We start from the raw sequence: 22,362 nt of genomic DNA, 5'->3' as shown, positions 1-22,362 counted from the left end.
CTTCCCCACCACTGCTTCCCTTTCATGTCCCTCGACTCTTATAACTGCCATTTGGTTTCTCACCCTATAGAACCCCTAATGTAACCACTAAATTAGTCATGTCATAAAAAAGTAGTAATTCTCCTATGATAGCGTTTCCACCAGTATATTAAAATCTTATGCTGACTTGATAAGATTACAGTTAGCCTATCTCTGTAATCAGTCAATGACTGGAGGCACATTTCTTTATAGATTTAAATATGCTTTAGTAATACCCATTTACAAAACAGACTAATGTTTCAATTAACATATTGCAACACGTTATTAGCATCTTTTCCTCATCATTAGAAGTTTATGCGTTCAGAAAAATGTTATTTCAAGGTTGATTGTCTTACTCTAAATTACCATACACCCTTTTCGTTCACTGGTTTCCCTTAGTGTCGCTATGACGGTGGGCTACTGAGGGAAGGGTGGCAGGGGGTGGTCAGAAATCGATATGCAGTGGTGCGTTCTCCCGGTGTGCAGCTGCGCCTAGTCGTTTGTTGTGACTGACACCACAGCCAATTCCTCTGCCTTGTAACTAAAGAAACGCCACAAGAATATCAAATGACTACGTTGTGCTAAAATGTGGTCATAGTCAGCCTCTATGTTATCTCTGGGATCCAAACTATGAGGCACAACTTCAGCAGATGAAAGTTAAAACCAAGGGCCAAGCTAGTGTGACATTGCAGCGCAGCGTTTGGGTTGAAGTGGTTTACAGTATTTTCATATACATAGATATGGATGCGAATGAAAGACATGCGGATGAGATGCAGATATCATTTCTCTTACTTGCTCAGACCTGTAGCAGTAAACAGGACGTGTGACGCGATGGCCACATTGTGGAGGCTGCCCAGTGCTCCGTGCAGTGCGTCAGATTTCGCCCCACTGTCCTATCGGAAGTGTTAATCGTAGGTTCCACTTTGATTTCTGTGGTTGTTTCATGCAGTATTGCTTATCAGGTAGCACTGGCAGCTGTACGTAAACGCCGCGGCTCTCGGTCGATAGTGAAGGTCGGCGGGCACTGTGTTGTTCGTGGCGAGTTGTAATGACTGAAACTTGGTCTTCACAGAACACTCTTGACACTGTGCATCTCGGACTTTTGAAATCCCTAGCGACTTCTGAAATGGAATGTCCCATCCAACTGAAATTCCGCGTTCAAAGTCTGCTAATTCCCGTCGTGCGGCCATAATTACGTCTCAAACATTTTAACATAAATCACTTGAGTACAAATGACAGCTGCGCCAGTCGAGTTTCCTTTGATAACTTGCGTACGTGATTCTACCGCCATCTGTGTATGTGCATATCCCTATCCAATGACTTCTGTGACCTCAGTGTAAGTTAACACACAGAGTGGCAAACATACTAAGTAAACAGTTCTAAATAGTATATAAAACTGTGCGCATCTGCCAGGCAAACGTAATCCAATCAGCAATTACGGGGAAAAATTCTGGAATACACAAACCTGAATGTTAAAATTGTGATGTAAGTACACATAGTCGTTACAGGCAGGAATTTTGAAACGTGTTACAGTGATCTCATAGGTAGCAAATCGCGCCTAATACACGTCCACCGCAGCGCTCGGGGGCCACAGCACAGTCGCGACACCTGAGGATGGGCTTATTGAGAGCCCGAAACCGGTCGTGATAATAAAATAAATTTACAACTGAAGCGTTATTTTCGACCTTTAGCATAACGCTCAGTTGCGGATGTTCGTCCAACAGGATTCTTTGTAGATTGTGAAAATATTCAGAACAAACAACCACAACAAATGCCATTAACCAAAACAGGAAAACTGTCATATTTAGAGTTCCATTGCTAAGAACAAACATGTGATAAACGATCAGACACATCAATACACAATTTCCTACTATATTTAATAAAATGATACGCACTCCCACTCTCGATTTCGCTCTTGCTCTCTCGCTCTCTCTCTCTCTCTCTCTCTCTCTCTCCCTCTCTCTGTCTCTCTCTCTCTCTCTGTCTCTCTCTCTCTCTCACACACACACACACACACGGACACTAAAAAGTAACTTAAAAAAGTGTGTAAGTACGTACCTGTAAGTACATACTGCTGCTGTTATTCAGCTCACCTGGAACATCCCTTTTAGTTTGCCGGACGTGAATGCGGGTGTCAGTTTGACCCTGCGATGGCGCCATTCAGAAGAAGGTAGGAAGAACAGCTGTCTGTTGAGCGGCTCCTCGTAGTCTAAGTAAACACCTCGCTCGTGAAATGAACCGAAGTCCTTTATCAGAATCTGGCGAATAAGTTCAGGATCCCGAACCAGAAGCACAGGGTGTAGAACCGAGTACAGCCCAATGAACCGTTTGCCTGAAATTATTATAATAAAACAGCTGTATGACCACCCACTAACCTGGTCCACTTTTAGCATATAGCGTAAATGTATTTGAGGAAACTATGACGTTTCTGCCGAACTGGAGAAGACAGGAGTTAGTTGTTTTAGAATAATCTAATTATTTGGCACAGTCATATTTATGTCTAACGAAATAACCTGTCTCGGACAGCATTGGTCCTTTCCAGACTATAGACTACAGGTCGTGGTTCAGTCGCACCAGTACGTAAAATAAGCTGATACCGAATGTACCTGAGGATCTGTCAGTATAGATTGTATATATAAGCTACTCCCATGGGTAACTCTTCGTTTGCTATGGACGCATTTTAATAAAACGTAATTTCAATAATTTTTTAACAGAGCGCATATTAGGAGTTTACTGAGTATAATGTATACAGGGTGAACACTAATGAAACCGAACAACTGCAGGGACGGCTTCCCGACTGGAAATGGAAGAAAAAAGTTCTACGAAAATGTGTCCGGAAATGGACGGTGTGCGTGCAATAACAACAAATCGTCCCAGAACACAGTACAGAGCTGCATCTCATCCACGTCACAACACATGTTCAAAGTGGCGTCTCTCTATGGTATTACAGGCAATAGCGACAGTAGCGCTTGTTACGCAAGATACACATAATAGTACTTCAGCTTATACCATGTTGCCGTGCCACTTGCCTGGAATCTGTACTAGGGTTCGTTTCAAAATCCTGTAGAATCCGATCCTCCAAATGTTCTGTGCGCACAGTTTACCGCTTCCCTGCACATTCTGTGTCTGAAAGGACCCTTGATCTAACAAACGTCCAAAAAAAGCTTGAAATGTTGTGTGATATGGTTGATGTCTGCGAGGGTAATTGTTGTTCCCCACACGAATACTGGGCCATTCTGCTGCTTACAGTACGTTGCGTTTATCATACAGCCTGCAACACACAAGGAACACACGGAACGTGGTCAGAGGAACTGTCATTCGTCAGAGCCTCCTACCGTGGCAACGATGCACTTCCAGACACATGTTGATAGAACATTTCATTGTCGGTTTTACTGATGCTCACCCTGTATGGCTATGTTACAAATTCATCATTTACCGTGTTATATGACACAGATGTGATGCATTTGTAAGAAGCAGAGAAAGTGTGCGCAAAATATGTTGCACTGTACGCAGTAGCGGGGATGTAGTTAGACAGATGAAGTCGCCACACAAAAACAAAACTCACGTAGCTTATAAGCTAAGCTGGTGGGTCAGTAAGCGATCTTATGAAGACCAGTAATTAGACAAATATAGACATTCAAAGTCAATAGTTGCTCAGTAGATTTCCGATGAAAACAGTCGCATAAATGAATGGCCAACCTAAGCAAAACAAGTTCAGATCACAAGGTACGAGGGGGAAATCTGATAAAACAAGAGAAAGAAAATAATATGTAGCGTAGCAGACATCATTAACTGCAATGAAAATTGTAATGGTGTTGTTGATGTAAGGTTTGGGAAGGCGGCTCTCTGCTGGATGTGGGTGGAGAAACGGGCAATGAATGCGGCGGCAGTCTGTTGATAGAACACTTAACTGACGACCTTGATCAGGCATAGTTCCGCGCTTTTGATGCAGACTGCTGACGATGGGAGATGATTCTCGGACCCAAGTGAGCTGGTAGGAATATGCCTATGCTGTCGTTCGTCACAGAGAGCAGCTAGTGGCTCCGCTGCCAGTGGTGGCATGAGGCCGGATGGAGGTTTGGCGGCAAGTCGGAGTCTGTGTGCTAGTGCTGAGCTCTCAGGCAGTAGCCGTTGGATTCACAGCCTGGAGGAGGCAGCGTCATAGATATGGTGACGACTGTGCACCATTGGACAGCCCAGCTGTGAAGGACAGTGACAGGCTGGACCTGAGAGTTTAAATCATGATTTTCAATACAGACATGATCAGTGGTTTAATCTAGACTGTCAGTGCTGACAGGTACAAAAGAGATGTGATCAGTGGTCACAGGGAAAAGTCTGGAGTGTGGGCAGTGCCTCGGATGTTGCAGTTTGGTCAGTCATGTTGCTGCAGCCACAGTATCGATTACGAAAATGGCACCTCTGCTGACTTTGTTGTGTTAACAGGAGTGATGCCTGGTGGGGTGGTTCTGGTACATGTGACACAGCGGTTGGTCACATAGTTCAGTGAGCAGTGCCTGCGTCTGGCTGTGGCCTCAATACTGTTCTGGGCTTCGTATTCTGCTCCAAGTTTTGTTGTACCTTTATCCCATTGAAATCCCTCCTCCCTACAGAAAAACAAATCCAATCCCAGATTCTGGCTCAAACACAGACCATGGTTTACGTACAGTTATATACATCTCAGATTTCCACTTATACTCGCGGTGTTACTTTATATCTAGCGCCGTTCACACTTGTTTTCCTTACTGACCGCGCTAACAAGTGGCTCACACGTGAATCTCTAAATCCCTAGTTTTCTTTCCACTACTACATACACTCACTGAGTGTGGGGCTATGTTGACGATACAACTAGTATGGAGGAGTTGGAGGGGTGGGGTTTGAGGAACCCTACAGCTGAGGTGGCAGTACACTATACTTATTACTGTTAGTAGTATGCAACCTGCTGACGCGCTGGTCCCTACATTTATGTGTCTGTCTTGATGTTTGGCTTGGTGTTTCCTCACGTGATTGAGCAGACGTTTCATTGTCACGTGACCATTTTGTGCTGCTGTCATCTGGTCTAGGGTAGCCTGAAGCGTTGATTCCAAAGAAGCTTTTAAGTAAGTCAATTTTTTCTTATACAAAATCTAGAAAGGTCTTCTGGTAGGTAAATTAACGAGTAATTGTTTAGATTGTGTTTCCGGTATTAGTGACAGCTAACTGTAAGGTAGTGAATGAAATGTCGTTTTGTGTACCTGTTATCAGCAGTCCCTGCCCCTGCTCCTGCCCCTATAGTTGTATCCTGAGCTCCGCTGGAGTGTCTTTGGTCGCAGCATGTGACAATGACCACTGTCAGTTTGGGTACAGACAGAGTGACCCCACCTTCTGGGAAAATTCGGTTTCCCTGCCCTCCTGCCCTCCCTGGAGCAGGTTCCCCACAGCGAAACAGAGTATACTCGCACGATTCAGATATAGTGCGTATTCGCTTACTGGGAGGAAGTAATTTTCCTGTGGAGAATAGTACTTCCTCAAATTCCTCGGCATCCTGAATGACTGACCTGATCTATAAGACAAGTCTTATGAACAATTCTTAACCCTAAAGTGAAATGGCAAAGTGTGTCACACGTACATATATTCACTCTCATTTACCGCCAATATACTTCCTGTCTGCTTATCTACTTCTACATGAACCACATATTTATCAAACAAAAAGCATACTGTACCATTAGCATCGATGGCTTCATTCTAAATTAATTTAGACACACTAATGTTCTACTGACAAACAAAGTCTTCTAACCAATTACCTAAACACAAATGTTTCCTGTGAGCCTCTGTCATAAAAACAACAAAAACACAGACATAACCAGAATAATCACTTGCAAACATTTCTCATAACTAATGAGTAAATACTAAAAATCAACTGCCAAGGATACCTTGTGATCTTAATGCAGGTGGATGTGTTGGAAAAATTTCGGGTACACCTTGATTCACTGGGTTGATTCTACCTTTCTGCCTCATGTTCTCTCTAATTCCTTCCTTCCCTTTTGGAAGGAGCCAATTGTGAATGGGACCAGGAGATTATTTTAACATTAACTGGGGATGTCATATCGACTATGTGATAAGGTCCTTGGTACCATGGAATAAACTTTATCCACTCCTTGACATGATATTTTAGGCAACTTGGTTTTTTTATTGTGAGTGCCTTCCAGTCTTTCTAGAGCCTTCGTATTCATGTTTTTTCAGCTGACACCAGATAATTTTTTAATCCGTTAATAAAGTCCCAAACACCTGGAGATGGTTGACGTAGTTCGGAAGTGTGGACATTTTCTGACCAAAAATAGCCTCATAGGACGAAAGGGTAAGGTCTTTGTGGATTTTCGAGTTGTGCATGCCTTTGACCAAGTCCAAGAGAGTTTTTCAATCACCCTGTTTACTTTTTATGTAATAACGTAGCATTTTCTCGGTGTCCTATGAACTCTATCGATAGTGCAGTTAGCTTGTGGGTAAAGGGCACTCATGCAGAGATTCTTTGTATGTAATAGTCGACATAAGTGATTCAATAACTCTGACACAATGTTCATGCCTTCATCAATTATTGGTCAATTGTTATCGTCTCTGGCATTCGAAATTTCAATAACCATTGGTTTACCAAAGCTTGATTCACTGTTTCTGCATGTTGGTTTGCTATGGCATCCATGACCAAGGAATGCAAGAATTGATCAATGATGGTCAGTACATATTAGTTCCCTGCTGGTGTTTGTGCAAATGGACATAGGCTATCAATTCCAATCATTTGGAATGGCGTCTCTGCCCCAATCTGTCTTTGCAGTGGAATTCGCTGACTGGTCAAGACAGCTCTTTTTGTGTAAAGGGGATGTTTTCTTATGTAACACTCAAAACGTTTTCTCTACAGTGACCAGTAATTTCTACATTGCAGTGATCTGTGGCTCATTCTTCCTATGCCCACCGAAGATGGAATTGTAGCATTGTCTAATTAGTTTATTGTCTAAACTATTTGATACAACAAAGGACCGAACGCATCGTGCTTGCATGTAAAGAAATAAACTGTCAGAGGTGATCTGTGCTTGTTTCGTGAACTGCTGACAATCAGGAGCAATCGCATGAGCTCTATACAAGTCTTCCAAGACTATTCCAGTGCCGTCTGCAGCATGTATTCAGTGACTTAACATGATCACACCACTGTAAGATTTTCCTGGATGATGAACTACCTCAAAATCAGACTTGCCTATCCGTAAGGCCCAATGGGTTAAACAGACTGTGGGATCCTTTAATCCCAGAAGCAACTATAAACTTTAAAATGCCTCGCATGCAGATAAAAACGAAAATATGTGATGCCAAAAATTAGCATCAGCATTTCTTTTTGTGTACCTGAATAATATCCCTCTGCTCTATTCAGTTGTGGGGAAGCATAGACTATGGTTTTTTTGCCATCTGCCTCTCAGCTTAGGACACAGCATAATACATGACTGCTCAAGCCACAAGGCTAGATTTAGGATGGGACTAGTGGTCAGTAATTCCCTCAACGATTTAAATGATCCCTCACAATCCGGAGCAAAGCGAAAATTTACTCTTTTTTTTGTTTTTGTTTAGAAGTGCTCAGAGAGGTCTTGCTACAACTGCAAATTTCGGGATGTATCTTGTATAGAAATTGGTGATTCTGAGATATGATTGTACTACCTTTACCATACTAGGCACTGGAAAATATTTGATGGCTTGTACTAGCTGTTGACTGGTAAATGCACCATCCTTATCAGCAGTGGGGCCTAGACAGCGGACATCCTTCAGTATGTAGTGGCACTTCTGTTAACTGAGGGTCGACCAATCTGCACGGCACTGTTCAAATACTTCTCATAGACAGATCATGCGTTCCTGAATGTCCTTGGAGAATACTATTACGGTCATGTAGGTAAACCAATCATTACTTTCAATGTATTCGCAGTTGTGAATTTAGACAACCATCAGCTGTAGAATGGAATAACGACAATGAAAACTTGTGCTGGACTCAGACTCGAACACAGATTTCCTGCTTATCATGAGTGGTTGTATTGCCATTTGATTATCTGTGTACGACTCATGGTCAGACTGAAACTTCCACATTTCGTCAACCATGTGTCTACAGCCTGTACTTGTACATCCATTATATATACTGCCATACTGGCAAGACATTTTACTTGAAACTCGCTTGTCTGGTGTCAGCGGATAAATACAATATTGCACAGCCAGTGTCATACCCAATTATGATGCAATGTACCTTTGGACATGCATAATTTTTCATTGTTGTCATTCCGTTCTACAGCTAATGGTTGTTTGTATTCACAATTGCCAATATGTTAATGTATTACACAACAGTTGTGGTCGCTACACTGTCTGTTCATTTGGATATTCCTGCATGCATATGGTACCCACTATATAAATCGGTGAAATAACAGCATTGGGCCAGATTGCACCTGTGTGCCATGGGGTAGGTGTCTGAGACCATTCGTTGGTTTAGAAACCTGCAATTGCAGCAGAAGCAATTAGTGCGTTTTCCATCCAAGGACATTTTTGGCACAATTTCTACCAGTGCTGACCAGGACTGGTACTTTTTTCTATGATTTCATCCCAAAGTTCTTGATTAGAAAATTCCTGCAACACAGGTTGTAAATAATGTGGGACTCGGTGTGGTTTCTTGTATACAGGTGACTTCTTCCCAGTGAATGTTCTGTTCTGAACCAAAGGTGTAGTTGGCAATCGCCAAGAAGGGTTAAAGAATCCTGCATATTCCCCAGTAACTTCTCCATAGTTACTCTGTCATCCCCTTTCAAGTAGGGTGTCTCCCCTCTTACTGCAGTAAAATTTAGAGACTGTCCTGGCTTCTACCATTCTACTGGGCGATCAACAAGGCAGTATAAATTTGAAAACTTAATAAACCACGGAATAACCTCACATTCTGTGAACCAAAATCATCTATACTGACAGGTACCACTCTGATACCATCAACCTCGTACGCATGTGATAAACTACATCATACATAACGTTGTGCCTGATCAATTTCCTCATCACGTGGCAATGCCTCTACCACACATAAAGCATTAATTGGCAGATCAGCTCCTATGTTCATCCAGATCAGTCTTCCTGCGCCTTTCAATATTGCATCCTCTGAATCGAGTCTAAGAAACCATGTACACTTGGCTTACCCGATGTCTCAGTTCTCGCTTGCGACAGTTTTGGGTCATCTAGCAGTAGAACTTGGACGGAATGATGGTCTACACAATTCTAGTGTATGCTGCTGTAGATCGGCTTTGACGTGAGGTTTGATCAGGAAGTCCAGACAGAGAATGGCATCGTAGCTAACATGTATTGTAGTACGAACTTCCAAGCATACTTAGAAGTTTCTCCCTCGCACTCAGAAACCCAACAATGTGGAACAGAGAATGAGCATTGTTACCATGCACACTACTTAATCTACAGCGTGGGGGGCTCAGATTTACTGTACCCAATATGTCCTGGCTAGCCATGGATACCTGCGGTCTTGTACCCAACAACAACTTATACGACCTTCCCTTTATATAGCCGAATAGATAGATATCTGCCACTGATTTTGCACAAAGGTTTCCTGTATTCGAGCTTTCTGGGAAAGTTGCACTATGGTCACGCTGGCCCATGTCCTGCGTGACAGGGCGGGAGGGGGGCGTGGGAGCGAGTGTTACCTTGATTCCATCATCTATGCACCTGTGGACGTTTCTGAGCAGAATGCCCTTTTCGGTTGCACATCTGACATTATGGCTTCGCTACTGCTCCAGTTCTCTAACTTTCCTCTTGCTGACTGCTTAGTTATCATCTCCACAATGCGCTATACGCCGCATATAGTCGCACAGTCTGGTCTTCCTGCTTGGCATGTTCAGATGGAACCACCCTTCCCGTTGACTCCCAGTTCAGGAATAACGAGTCTTGGAGTTAATTTAATTTCTATTCAGGGCTTTTTAATTTCAAGTGATTTGTATGCAGAATGTCCAAACCTTTAAGTTGAAACCGAGCGAGGTGGCGCAGTGGCTAGCACACTGGACTCGCATTCTGGAGGACGACGGTTCAATCCCGCGTCCGGCCATCCTGATTTAGGTTTTCCGTGATTTCCCTAAATCGCTCCAGGCAAAGGCCGGGATGGTTCCTTCGAAAGGGCACGGCCGACTTCCTTCCCTGTCCTTCCCTAATCCGATGAGACCGATGACCTCGCTGTCTGATCTCCTCCCCGAAACAACCCAACCCTTTAAGTTCAAACTCTTTCAGATGGTACAGATGGTAGAGAATGTTAAACTAAGTACCTTCAGGTAAAGAAATAAGGGTCGGAGACGAATGAGTATTTAGTTTTTCATTGAAAAAAAAATTTACGCTTTATAACAATTTTAGCTCACAATAAATATTCAACAAGGCGACCGCCAGTCTTAATACTGCAGCACAACAGCGCAAAGGCTGTGCTACCCTCTCTTAAATATCCGTTTTGTCTGTTGTAAAATGAGACAGGCAGCTCCTCTCGAGTTTTTACCCTAGTTTCATGCACATAATACTTCATGTAACCCTGTGGAAAAAATCCAAAAATTCCATGTGTGGGGTGTCTGACAAAAGCACTGGCAATAAGACTTGACAGCCACTTCATAACCAACCAGAGGATATCGGCTAATTATAAGCTTAAGTTAATTAATTTCCGCATGAGATAGCTCACCCTCACGTTGAAACATCATACTCTCGTAGACAACGATAGATTCAGTGTGCAACCACTGAGTCATCACGTTCCTAAGAAACATCATGTAATTTGCACCGTTCAATGGGCTTGACAGTAAATAATGTACAGTGAAGTGGTGCTGCACAACTGCAACTCACGAACCAACAGCTCGCGACCTGAGACTATAACGACGTCTGAAAATTCCATAAATCCAGATGAATCGTATATCGGACAGAAAATACGCAACTTCAACGATCGCTGCCTAGAACATCAACCGTATGTTTGTTTAGTGTAGTCGCGAAACATTGCCTTTCGCGAAGTACAGGTCATTGGATATGGTCGCACCTGCCGGAGTATTAATACTAGGGCTGCGTCATAAAGGAACCCTTTCAGATTGACACCAGGGTTGAATTGCCAACTGATACACTTTCTATAGCGTCATAGGAGTTTGAAACCCCAGTGTTGGTGTAATTAGGATCTAGAACGAAACCCTGAAGGACTGTTGGAGGCACTTCTGCCACCACACTGACGCTTATATGGCTACATATTTTCCTATGTTCATGGTACAGAGCCGTTACCCAGCATGTCACTACAGAAATAAACATGTAGCTTGTGTGCATCCCATCAGAACATGAGCGTGAAGAGGTTCGAAAGTTGTATTATATGAATAAGCATTGTTTCAAGAACTGACAGGTCGCAGTTTTCTGTATTTATATCCGTTATAATAAAGATAATAGTACTACTACTACTAATAATAATAATGAAATTATTCCTGTTGGCTAATTCAGCACTAAAGAGAATGCTCACCTTTTGCCTTCTCGTACAGGTCACGGAGTAGGTTTCCATAGTTCTCCAGGCCCAGAATGCTCTTTCCCATGTTGCCGAATGGGACAGATGGCTCCACATATTGGACGCCCTTCTTCTTCCAGTACTGGTACCCCCACTGGAAGCGCACATAGATTACCAGCAGCACAGCCGATAGGGCGATCACCAGCTCCTCCAGCCATCCATCTAGGTACACACCCATTGTGCCTCTGTAACCAAGGAGTTACGTTAAGCGCCACTGTCCTTACAGCACATCGCCACTGCAGCTGTCGCTCTTGGCAAAAAGCTAAAACAGCGTTTTTGCCGTATGATGTCTGTGATAAGAAAACGAACTGTCATAACAGAGTTCGACTGAACTATTCGACTTCCACTGTGCATTGCTAGCTGTTTCACGTGTAAAAAGCATTTTGTTGTGCTCCACGATTTTGGCTGTTTTCAGAGGGATAAACTGACCAAAATTATCCGGACACCCTCTGTAATACGGTATCAGGAGACGTGGCGCAGAGTACACTAATGCTAATGAATTAAGGATAATGCTGATACATGGTGAAACAACGCTCTGGTGGGCAGTTTTCGGGTTTAAATCACGTCTGGGTATGACCATGCGGGGCATTCGACCTGCGGCCGTCGCACGGTGGCGCTGGCAGCAGTCCACATATGCAGAGGTGTGTTGGTGCATGTCAGAGTACGGTGCAGCGAGTAAGTGTGCAGACGTTTTCAGACGTGTTAATGGCAACTGGGTGTTGAAAATGGCAAAAAGAACACATACTGATGACGTTATGAGGGGTAGAATACTGGGGCGACTGGAGGCTCGTCAAACGCAGCAGGTCGTAGCACGGGCCCTCCGTGTGCCACAAAGTGTGATCTCAAGATTATGGCAACAGATCCAGCAGACAGGAAATATGTCCAGGCGCTACAGTAGGGGACGTCCTTCGGAAGAGGACCGATATCTATCCATCAGTGCCCGCAGACGGCCATTGAGTACTGCAGGTAGCCTTGCTCGGGAACTTATCGCAGCCACTGGAACAGTTGTCTCCAGACACATAGTCTGCAGACGACTGAACAGACATGGGTTATTCACCCGGAGATCTGCAAGGTGCGTTCCACTGACCCCTGGTCACAGGAGAGCCCGTAAAGCCTGGTGTCAAGAACACAGTACATGGTCATTGGAACAGTGTTCCCAAGTTATGTTAACGGGCGAATCCAGGTATAGTCTGAACAGTGATTCTCAGCGGGTTTTCATAGGACGTGAACGAGGAACCAAATACCGTCCCCTTAATGTCCTTGAAAGGGACCTGTATGGAGGTCGTGGTTTGATGGTGTGGGGTGGTATTATGATTGGTGCACGTACACCCCTGCATGTCTTTGACAGAGGAACAATAACAGGTCAGGTGTATCGGGACGTCATTTTGCACCAGTATGTTCGCCTTTTCAGGGGTGCAGTGGGTCCCATCTTCTTCCTGATGGATGATAACGCACGGCCCCACCGAGCTGTCATCGTCGAGGAGTACCTTGGAACAGAAGATATCAGGCGAATGGAGTGGCCTGCCTGTTCTCCAGGCGTAAACCCCATCGAGCAGGTCTGGGATGCTCTCGTTCGAAGTATCGCTGCACGTCTTCAAACCCCTACGACACTTCAGGAGCTCCGACAGGCACTGGTGCAAGAATGGGAAGCTATACCCCAGCAGCTCTCGACCACCTGATCCAGAGTATGCCAACTCGTTGTGCGGCCTGTGTACGTGTGCATGGTGATCATATCCCATATTGATGTCGGGGTACATGCGCAGGAAACAGTGGCGTTTTGTAGCACATGTGTTTCGGCACGGTTTTCTCAACATCACCAATACCGTGGACTTACAGATCTGTGTCGTGTGTGTTCCCTATGTGCCTATGCTATTAGCGACAGTTTTGTCTAGTGCCACGTTGTGTGGCACCACATTTTGCAATTATTCTTAATTTATGAGCATGAGTGTATTATGTAGTCAACAGAGCAGCAGTATCAACAGAATGAGTCCGTCAGAAGAGATCAGTGAATGTGAAGTGGACTAGTCGTTGGATGTCACATGAGTGACAGATGCATCAAGGATATTTCAGCGGTTCTAAAGCTGCTCGAGTCCACGGTTGATAATGTGGCTGTGATGTGGAAATTCGAAGGAGCAACCACAGCTAAACAGAGACTGGAAAGACTTCATGTGCTGCTGGACGCTGACCATCGAGCATTGCGGAGGGTGATTGTAAGAAATCAAATGAAATCTGTGGAAGGAATCGTGAATTTCAAAGAGTTACCAGCAGTCCATCTAGCACAGTGACTCTGCGTAGAGAGTCAAAATGAAAGGGGTACAGTCATCGAGCAATCCGTCATAAGCTCTGTAGTCAATGTTAAGTGATGCTTGTAGTTGTATGAAGAGGGCGTCACTAAACAGTAGATGACTTCAAAACAAGAAATTTGGAGTGCTGAATCGCGTTATAACCTGCGGAAATCCTCTGGAAGTGTTTGGGTTCGGCTAATGCCTAGAGAATATTATTTGTCATCATACATAGGACCAACAGCGTAGTATGGAGGAGTTGGTGTTACCGTATGAGAGTGTGTTCAGTGGTTACAATATGGATCCTTCATTACACTTAAGAAATCGCTAAACGCGTAAGAATATGAACACATTTTACTGTACTGTATATTCTGTGCCATAGAGGAACAGTTCGAAGTCGATGATTGTCGTACATTGTCATAGAACAGCATCTGTGAAGCATTTTTTTATGGACAATGACCTTCATTAAATTCGATGGTCTGCCCAGAGTCACCACCTGAAGCCCATGTAAAACGTTCGGAATGTGTTAAAGTGTAGTTTTCTGACCAGACTCTAGCGTTCGACACCACTACGTCCTCTGGTTTCCGATCTTGAGGAAGAGTGGACTGCGAAACCTCCACAGGCGTTCAGTCATGGCGTTAAGGTGTTCTCAGCAGAGTTCAAGCCGTCCTAGGCGAAGGGTGGATACATCCCATATTAATTTCCACCAATAGCAGACCGGATACTGCTGATCAGATCGTCTACAAAGTTCATGTTTTTAGCGTTTGTGAAGAAAGTGTCACCGAACCAGATAAGTGCAAACTCCATGCATTCTACGGCTTTTACATTTTACGGCTTTATACCGATTTCCAGTATTTCCTTTGTGTATAAGTGAGATCACGTGTGTCAAAAAATTCGCTTCGAATATCTAAATACCAACATTTTATACGAAATTGAAACATGCTTTTTGTGCTTACTGTTTGAAACTTCGTCATATGGCATACATGCATGTCGTGTACTTTCGGTTGTTTGACACTGCGAAAATATATGTCGTATTAGGACATCGGTTGTAATCTACATTTGTGCTCTATCCGTTTTTTGCGCTGATATTGTCGTTCAGACAATCGTTCTTGTTAATTTAGTTGAACATCTACGTGAAGGAAGACATACGTCTGAAATTTTTCGCGTGTTTTTGAGTGTCATATTGAACATATTTTGCAGTATAATCGACGGCTGCAAATGGCGTTTGCATGTCGTGCAAACTTTAGCAGCAGTGTCTGGTTTGGAAAATGGAATGTTCTTAATCAAATTGTAGCTATTTATCTAACTTGTGCAATATTTCTACCCTTTTCAGCTTTCCTACCAGTTAGCCCTCAGGAATCTTTGAAAGTGTACCGTATGATCACTCTGTAAGTTGTAGCACAGTAGTTTGCTCCACGCATACCATAACTATCACATCATGTTAAATTTAATTTCACCTATCAACATCCGTGTATATTGACTCCATTCATCATAATTTTCCTTTATCGTCACATATATAAAGTGATTGTCAGTGATCATAAGCTCTAAAAATAAATAAATAAAAAATGTTCCAGGCTCAACGCTGAAAGTATCTGCACGTGTGAGGCTATGGCTGAGCCATTGTCACACCCCTGTTGAAGTCAGAAATATCTGTTATGGGTGACCTAACTAATAACCAGATTCCTCCCCATAGCAACATTTGAATTCAGGTGTATTCCTGTGGGTAACTTAATGAATTGAATTTATTAAACAGGTAAGGCCCTGGCATACATGAAACATGGGTGCTGCAACTCACGAGATGGTAAAACAATGATCACTATAAAACACTTTTTATTACAATTCACTGTAGATTTCAAGCTAAACGTATGAGTACAAACGTGGGAAACGTTCTTAATACAAGATTCTATGGAATCGAAGTATTAACACCTTGTCAAAGATTGGGTAATAAGGTTGAAGTTAATATGTTAAAGCCTACATAACATTTGGGGAAACAACTAAATTCGCAAAAGTTGCGCGGTAACTGATGAATGTTAATCAGAGAGGAAAGGAAGAACTACAAGAAGAAGTCATGTATGCACCCACTTTCTTGATTGTGCACATATTGAACTCAGGATTGCCAATAAATATACATGAATTAGAAATTTGAAAGTCATAAGTCAGTCCGAAATCTTTGTGTTCATCCTAAAAGTCGATTTGCGAACACTGCAGTTGATCACCATCCTTAACGTTAAATGCCCGCGAATGGCGGATGTGGTGGCTGAAAAATACGTCACTGGCGTGAACGGTAGCTGCTCTCCCTCAGAGCTGGATATCGAAATCCGTCTCCTGACTGAAGCGTCCCTAGCAAGTCTCAGATGGAAGTAAGTTCCACAGAGTGCTCCCAGCAAGAAGCAGAATTTTTCTTCTACCTTGTCAGTGATTCTTTCTAGTGACGATCAATCGGATACGTTCGAACAATGCAACAATCTCCCTCCATACTCAGTTTGAATACAATTAAACAACAGTGCAGATTGTTAGTGCTAAAGCCCAGAAACTGGCAACTTCTGACTCGCATCATCTATCCTATTTCGCGTCTCAGCCAACGAAGCCTTCTCCAAGAACACATAAGCTATTGTGGTTCCCCTACTCCAGAATTTGTTTATGTTATCCTGTGGTAGCTGCTGTTACTCTTCCTTAGTAGAACCTGCAACAATTCAGTTAACTTGGCACCATCCTAATACTTCTGGATACCATATTCTTAAGTGCAAGAAATCCAGATTGTCCCTTCTCTCACTCTGTTTCATAGGTCTTACCTTTGCACAGTCCTGGACCTAGCTCTTCCCACAATACAAAAGAAAAGAAAGGAAGATTAGTGTTCAACGTCCCGTTGACATCGAGGTTATTAGGGACGCAACACAAGCTCGGACTGTTTCAAGGATGGGAAAGGAAAGCGGCAGTGCCCTTCCGATGGAACCACCCCAGCATTTGCCTGGAGCGATTTAGGGAAATAACAGGAAACCTAAATCTGGATGGCCGGAAGAGGATTTGAACCGTCATCCTTCAGAATGTACGTCAACTAAGCTTAACACTGCACCACCTCTCTCGGTTCCCATAATACAAGTTTACTGCTGGACACAGGGCTTTGCGATACTGTGTCTCTAGTCATTGTTAGCAACCGACATAGCTCTTTGGCGCCAGTGGACTCCCCACATTAAAAACGGTACGCAGTAGCCTTCTTTTGTTTAGGACGGAAACACGAGCGGCGTCTCTCGAGCAAAGCTTGGCCGCACGCAGTATACTGGACACAATTCCTACCTAATGGCTTGTTCTCGACATTTCGGTTGGTTTCTCCTCAACATGCAGTCAATAGGACTGCCAACTACACATTTAAACAATCGTCCAGAATAATAAATTACTATGTAAATTTGGTAAGTAGATACGGCAATCATTAACATTAACTTTAAGCATCTCATTTCTAGCTGGCAATTAATTTAGACTGGCTGAGTTTATTAATTTCATGGAGTTTGATTATAGTATGTGACATTTTTGATGAAAATGGTCACATTACCAGGAAACGCATAGACCTTAATTCTCTTGTTATAACAGAAATAGCTTCCTTGGTTGTTTTCATTTCACTGATGTTTGTAGCTTAAGACATCCAGAAATTTAAAGAGAATCAGCAAGCTTAGTTTCAAGTTATTCGTTTACTGTCCTGTAAACTATTGCAACAGCTGCATTATAGCTCACTGTGAGTCTTGTTCTCGGGATGGGAAAAATTAGTTGCTGCTCATAAGCAGCTGGAAATCGCCCAGACTGTGGTCAAGTGATTGAAAGCTGCTGCAAAAATGCTGCGCTGCGGGGGCTACCGAGAAACACATACCAGAGATACCACAGAGATCTGAGATCATATCCTCCACCATGGATAACGTGACCTCTAAAGGATGCACGTGGTCTGTCACCACTCATATAGTTATCAGACTTTTAGTTTCATGTTACTCCGGGGCTCTGCGACCCTGAATGGTGGAGATACGGTCCGAAGAGAGCTGGGAATACCACACCACACCTCACCCCTTAAGCAGAACTGAGAAGTGCTGTCTCCCAGAGAAACTGAAACCAAGCCAGTGAGAAGTACTTTACCTTTTGGCAAGTCTTCTGTGTCCTGTGTCAGGGAGAAGCAAGTGCAAGAGAGCGGGGCTGTGTTAATCGTTTGGAGTTTGGACGTATGACGAATGTCGGTGGCGCTGAGAGAAATGGCCGCAAGGGATGGTTAGCATCGCCTTATGCGCTGTGAGTATATTTAGAGGCCTCATTCAGCATGCTGAAGAGCCTGTTCCGGTAATCGTTTAGGCAACAGGATGCTGCCAACTGGAGACATTGGTGTAACCTGGACCAGATCCCTGCAGACTGGGTTCAGACGTCATACCTGAATCATCGTGGGGATATTAAAGGAAGGTTGAGAAGACCAGCCTGACTCACGGAATTTTAGGGAAGTCCACAATCTGCAGCACTGACCCCAGGTCTGATCGTGGGACCTAGGTACTGAGTCGAATGGAATGCCTGAACCAGAGGATTCGGAGGTTCTATGACAAGGTAGTATAGTGTCTAAATCGGAAATCAGTCAGGTGAAAGCACAAATCAGAAGCTGCTGCTCGGGTAGCTGACTGTGTGACGGGTTCACAAATGAGACTGTTACAGTCCTCGCAATCAACGGCTGAAAAGTTAGAAACAAAGTTCCAAGGTTTCAGTTGCTTCTAAAAGCAGTAGAACAGGTCCACTATTTACAGAAAGCTGGCTGTAACCCTAAATTGACAACAGTAAATTGGAGAGGACATCGAAATGATAAACTAAAGGGAAATGAAGTTGGTGTACTCGTCGCAGTAGACAAGGAACTGAATTCCACCGAGAAGCAAATTGAACCTGCATGGGGGATTATTTAGGTATGGCTCAGTATCACGGATGGGCGCGAACCTGTAACTGGATTCTGAGATGTAATCATCGAGAGAGGTGGTGCAGTGATTAGCACACTGGACTTGCAGTCTGGAGAACCCCGTGCAGCCATCCAGCTTTAGGTTTTACTTAAATTCTCTAAACCGATCCACCAGATTCGTGGATCGTTCCCTTGAAAAGGGTATGGCTGACTTCCTTCCCCATCCTTTCGTAATCCGATCTTGTTTGTATTCCGTCTCCAACAACCACACTGTCGACGGGACATCAAACTATTATCTTCCACCATTTTCAGAAGTAATCGTAAACTCTAGAGAAATCCTCAACTTGCTAGTACGTACGTTCTCCAATCACACTGTTGGCCAAGAACTGTATAGGTACGTACCTAATAGAAAACTTAGTGCATTGACCGACTTTCACGGTAGAGGGTGTCTGTAAAGAAACGTATAAAAACACTACCTACGCCGAGAGCGGTGTAACCAAGTCAGACAAGTGTAACTAGAGACTTATTAAGTGAAACGCTTTTGACTAGCAAAAGGGCAAAGCGTGAAGCCTGCAAGGTTTATGGTAGCAGAATCCTGTCGAAAGACTTCCCACAAAACTCAAAGAAATAAGCGTCATATGAAGGGTATCAGTATCAGCAAAGTTGAAAGTCCAGCCATTCATGGATGACAAGGCACTAACAGTTAGTGTAGGACACGTCGAAACACTAAACCTCGCTTTCAAATGTCCCCTCCCACCAAAGCTTATTAATGCGGCGTATGTCAATGATCAGCAAAGGAGAAAAAAACTGTGATCTGTCGTCTTGTCCCAGTGCCACGGTATTGGGTTATTGTGACACACAAATTGAAAAATTTATACATAATATGCTATTTCCGAAAAGAAATTCAAATAAAAATACCGAAAAAATTAAGACAATCATATTGAGTGTAAAAAATCATAACTTGAAAAACTATAATATGGTAAAATGTTCCACTGCTTCTTTCCTTATATTGCAGGGAACAATAAATACTGCATAAAAATTAAGAGACGCTAAAATTTGGACTTACGCTATTCTCATTTACTATGGGTAACGTTCATTATATTTGGTTATGGTTAAAATTTGTCAACTGTTCTGAAAAGCAGTCAGTTTACACGTTAAATCTAATTAGGATCAGTTAAATGAATTATTACATTTGACAAACCATCTGGATACAGATACGTAGTAAGAGGTGGTTAGCTACAACGGAAGTCCCATAAGTTACGCGAAACAGAAGTTGCGAAAAGCAGGTCTTGACGTTATAACAATATCTCCACTAAAAGTTAATTAGTTCAAAAATTATCACGTCAAGCACTCAAAGTATGATCTTTTTATTGCGCAACTAAACGGTCTTTAATGTGGCAGGTATTGCTACATCAATTAATTAGAGTCACTGAAGAAAATTAACAATAATATCACTTATCTTGCATTTGTAATCCAACGACGATCTCGCTCTGGCTTTGGCTCGTAATTAAAATTGTTGTCTAGGTAGCATGACTATAGCTGTTGGTGCAAAAGGCACTCGGATGTTAATTACGCCGGCTTGAACAACTTACGAAGCTATCAGGATTAATTTGATGATTTATGTTTTTCATTGCAATGTGCTTCATACTTTTTTAAACAATGGTTACCTGAAAATAATTCTTCACACTCACTTCTCACGGAAATTCACATATATTTAACTTTTTATACTTTCGCATGTTCAAAACATTACTTCATCATACAATTTCGCAACCGTTACTGCTCCTAATAAAACTAACAACGTTTTTCATTGTCCGCAACTCAGACGCATCTTTTCATTTCCAATACAAAGCCAAGACTGTTCACATTCAACACAAAAACTTCGCTACTCTGTACGCTTCCGCGCCAAAAGTCACAAGCCAGCCTCAAAGATAACAATAAGTACAAAGATATTCACTCTTGATACTATATCGATTTCAATATGTCAAAATATCGACGTACATACATATAAAAATGAAACCAAATTTGAATAGAGTAAAAAATATGAGACATTACGTAGAAAAATATTCATTAATCTACGGTATCGAAAAATTGGGTTGGTGGGTGGTAATAGTTTCGCAAATAAAGAAACATTACAACGTGTGGTAGAAAGAGTAATACCATAAAAAAAAAGAAAAGCAAAAGATTACTTTTCAGAGGTGCACCTACTTCTGACAGTTAAACGACCACTCTCTCCCAACTTCATACTTTACTGAAGACTGATCGTCATCATCATTAACGATTCAGTATAAAACACGACGCCTTGTGTCCATGCAGTGGAGTTAATAAAATTGTGGTGCCTTAACTGGAATGTAGCATCTTCAGCAGGATCAGAAACAAAGTACTGTGATATGTAATAATTAAAATCTGAAAGTGTCTACCAGTAAGAACTATTACAACTGGTTTTAAAGGACTGTAATTCGATAGAATCTCCAAATGTATAAAGTTCACTTACCAATTTGCAAAAGAGATTCAAAACTAATTGTAAGGTAATGGTAGCCATAACAGAAACAAATGAATGCCTGCAATACGTAATCTCTACTTAGAACAAGAGCAGTAATATAGTGAATCAACGCATGTAGTATTACGCTTCTGAATAGCATATGTTGATCAAACAAAAGACACCCTGCGGAAACTGAACGTAAGTAACTTGTAGTTAGTCGACTTACCTTCAGAAAAAGGTCGAAACGAATCCTGCTGACCTAACCGTGGCAAAGTAGTCTGCTCTTGTCTGGCGTCATTATTTTATATACCCGTAAGTTGGCGCACAGCACAGAGTCCGAGAGTGGGGATATGAGGGAGTGGGGACACTGCTGCGAAATCGTGACTAGTCTAGCTATAGCGCGGGTCAACTCTGTCGCGTCGGCGAAGACCAAGGCTTCTGATAACGCCATCTGCTGTCCTTAAGAAAGCGTCACTGAGCTGGAAACGGCTGTACATGATTATCAGACACTCTCTAGCTTTGGATTTCAGCGTCTAACTCAGTGGTTCACAACTTTGGGTAATTGTAAATATTTACTATCAAATAACAGTCTTGATTACAAATTATTTATTCATTCCGGTGACCGGTTTCGACCCAACTGTTGTCATCTTCAGACCAATGAGTAAGAACCTCCTTCTGGTGGTGAGTAGCGATTTACCACCCGAAGGAGGTTCTTACTCATTGGTCCGAAGATGACCTCTGTAGTGGTCGAAACCGGTCACCGGAATGAATAAATAGTGACGAAGACTGGTTTTGATAGTAAATATTTGTAACAACATTGATCATTGTTCACTCCTACAATGTATTCAAAAGTAATGGGGTAATTGTCCCTGAGACTAAAATTTTCTGTGGGTAAAAACTAAACTATCCGATCCTTTTTCAATCTTGAAACTCAATTACCTTCAAAAGATCGTTACTATCATCACAATTCCGTAAGACTCTAACATTGGTTATCTAACTTATAAAAAACTAATTTTTCTCAATTAGTTGCATTAATGATGTGGAGATTACAGGTTCCTCATTTAGTCCACCCACTACACACACATGATGTGCTTCGTCCCGTACATCGCATATGATAAAAGTGAGACATGTA

The 22,362-nt window shown here is 42.7% G+C and overlaps 1 protein-coding gene across 1 annotated transcript in view; it reads right to left on the bottom strand.

The window, feature by feature from the left end:
* LOC126262724 (cytochrome P450 6k1-like) overlaps positions 1-21,612 on the bottom strand; it is a 92,717-nt gene extending 71,105 nt beyond the window's left edge. Inside the window, exons 1-3 of the mRNA XM_049959516.1 lie at positions 21,457-21,612; positions 11,522-11,748; positions 2,112-2,350 (exon numbers count right to left, since the gene is read on the bottom strand). Of these exons, the coding sequence (XP_049815473.1) occupies positions 2,112-2,350; positions 11,522-11,741 (459 nt within the window). The 5' untranslated portion in view covers positions 11,742-11,748; positions 21,457-21,612. The remainder of the gene's footprint in view (positions 1-2,111; positions 2,351-11,521; positions 11,749-21,456) is intronic.
* Between the last annotated feature and the right edge of the window lie 750 nt (positions 21,613-22,362).

This window comes from Schistocerca nitens, chromosome 6 (assembly GCF_023898315.1).
Source record: "Schistocerca nitens isolate TAMUIC-IGC-003100 chromosome 6, iqSchNite1.1, whole genome shotgun sequence".
In the NCBI taxonomy this organism is placed as follows: domain Eukaryota; kingdom Metazoa; phylum Arthropoda; class Insecta; order Orthoptera; family Acrididae; genus Schistocerca; species Schistocerca nitens.
The sequence above is the reverse complement of the archived record's forward strand: the minus strand, read 5'-3'. Positions and strand labels throughout refer to the sequence as shown.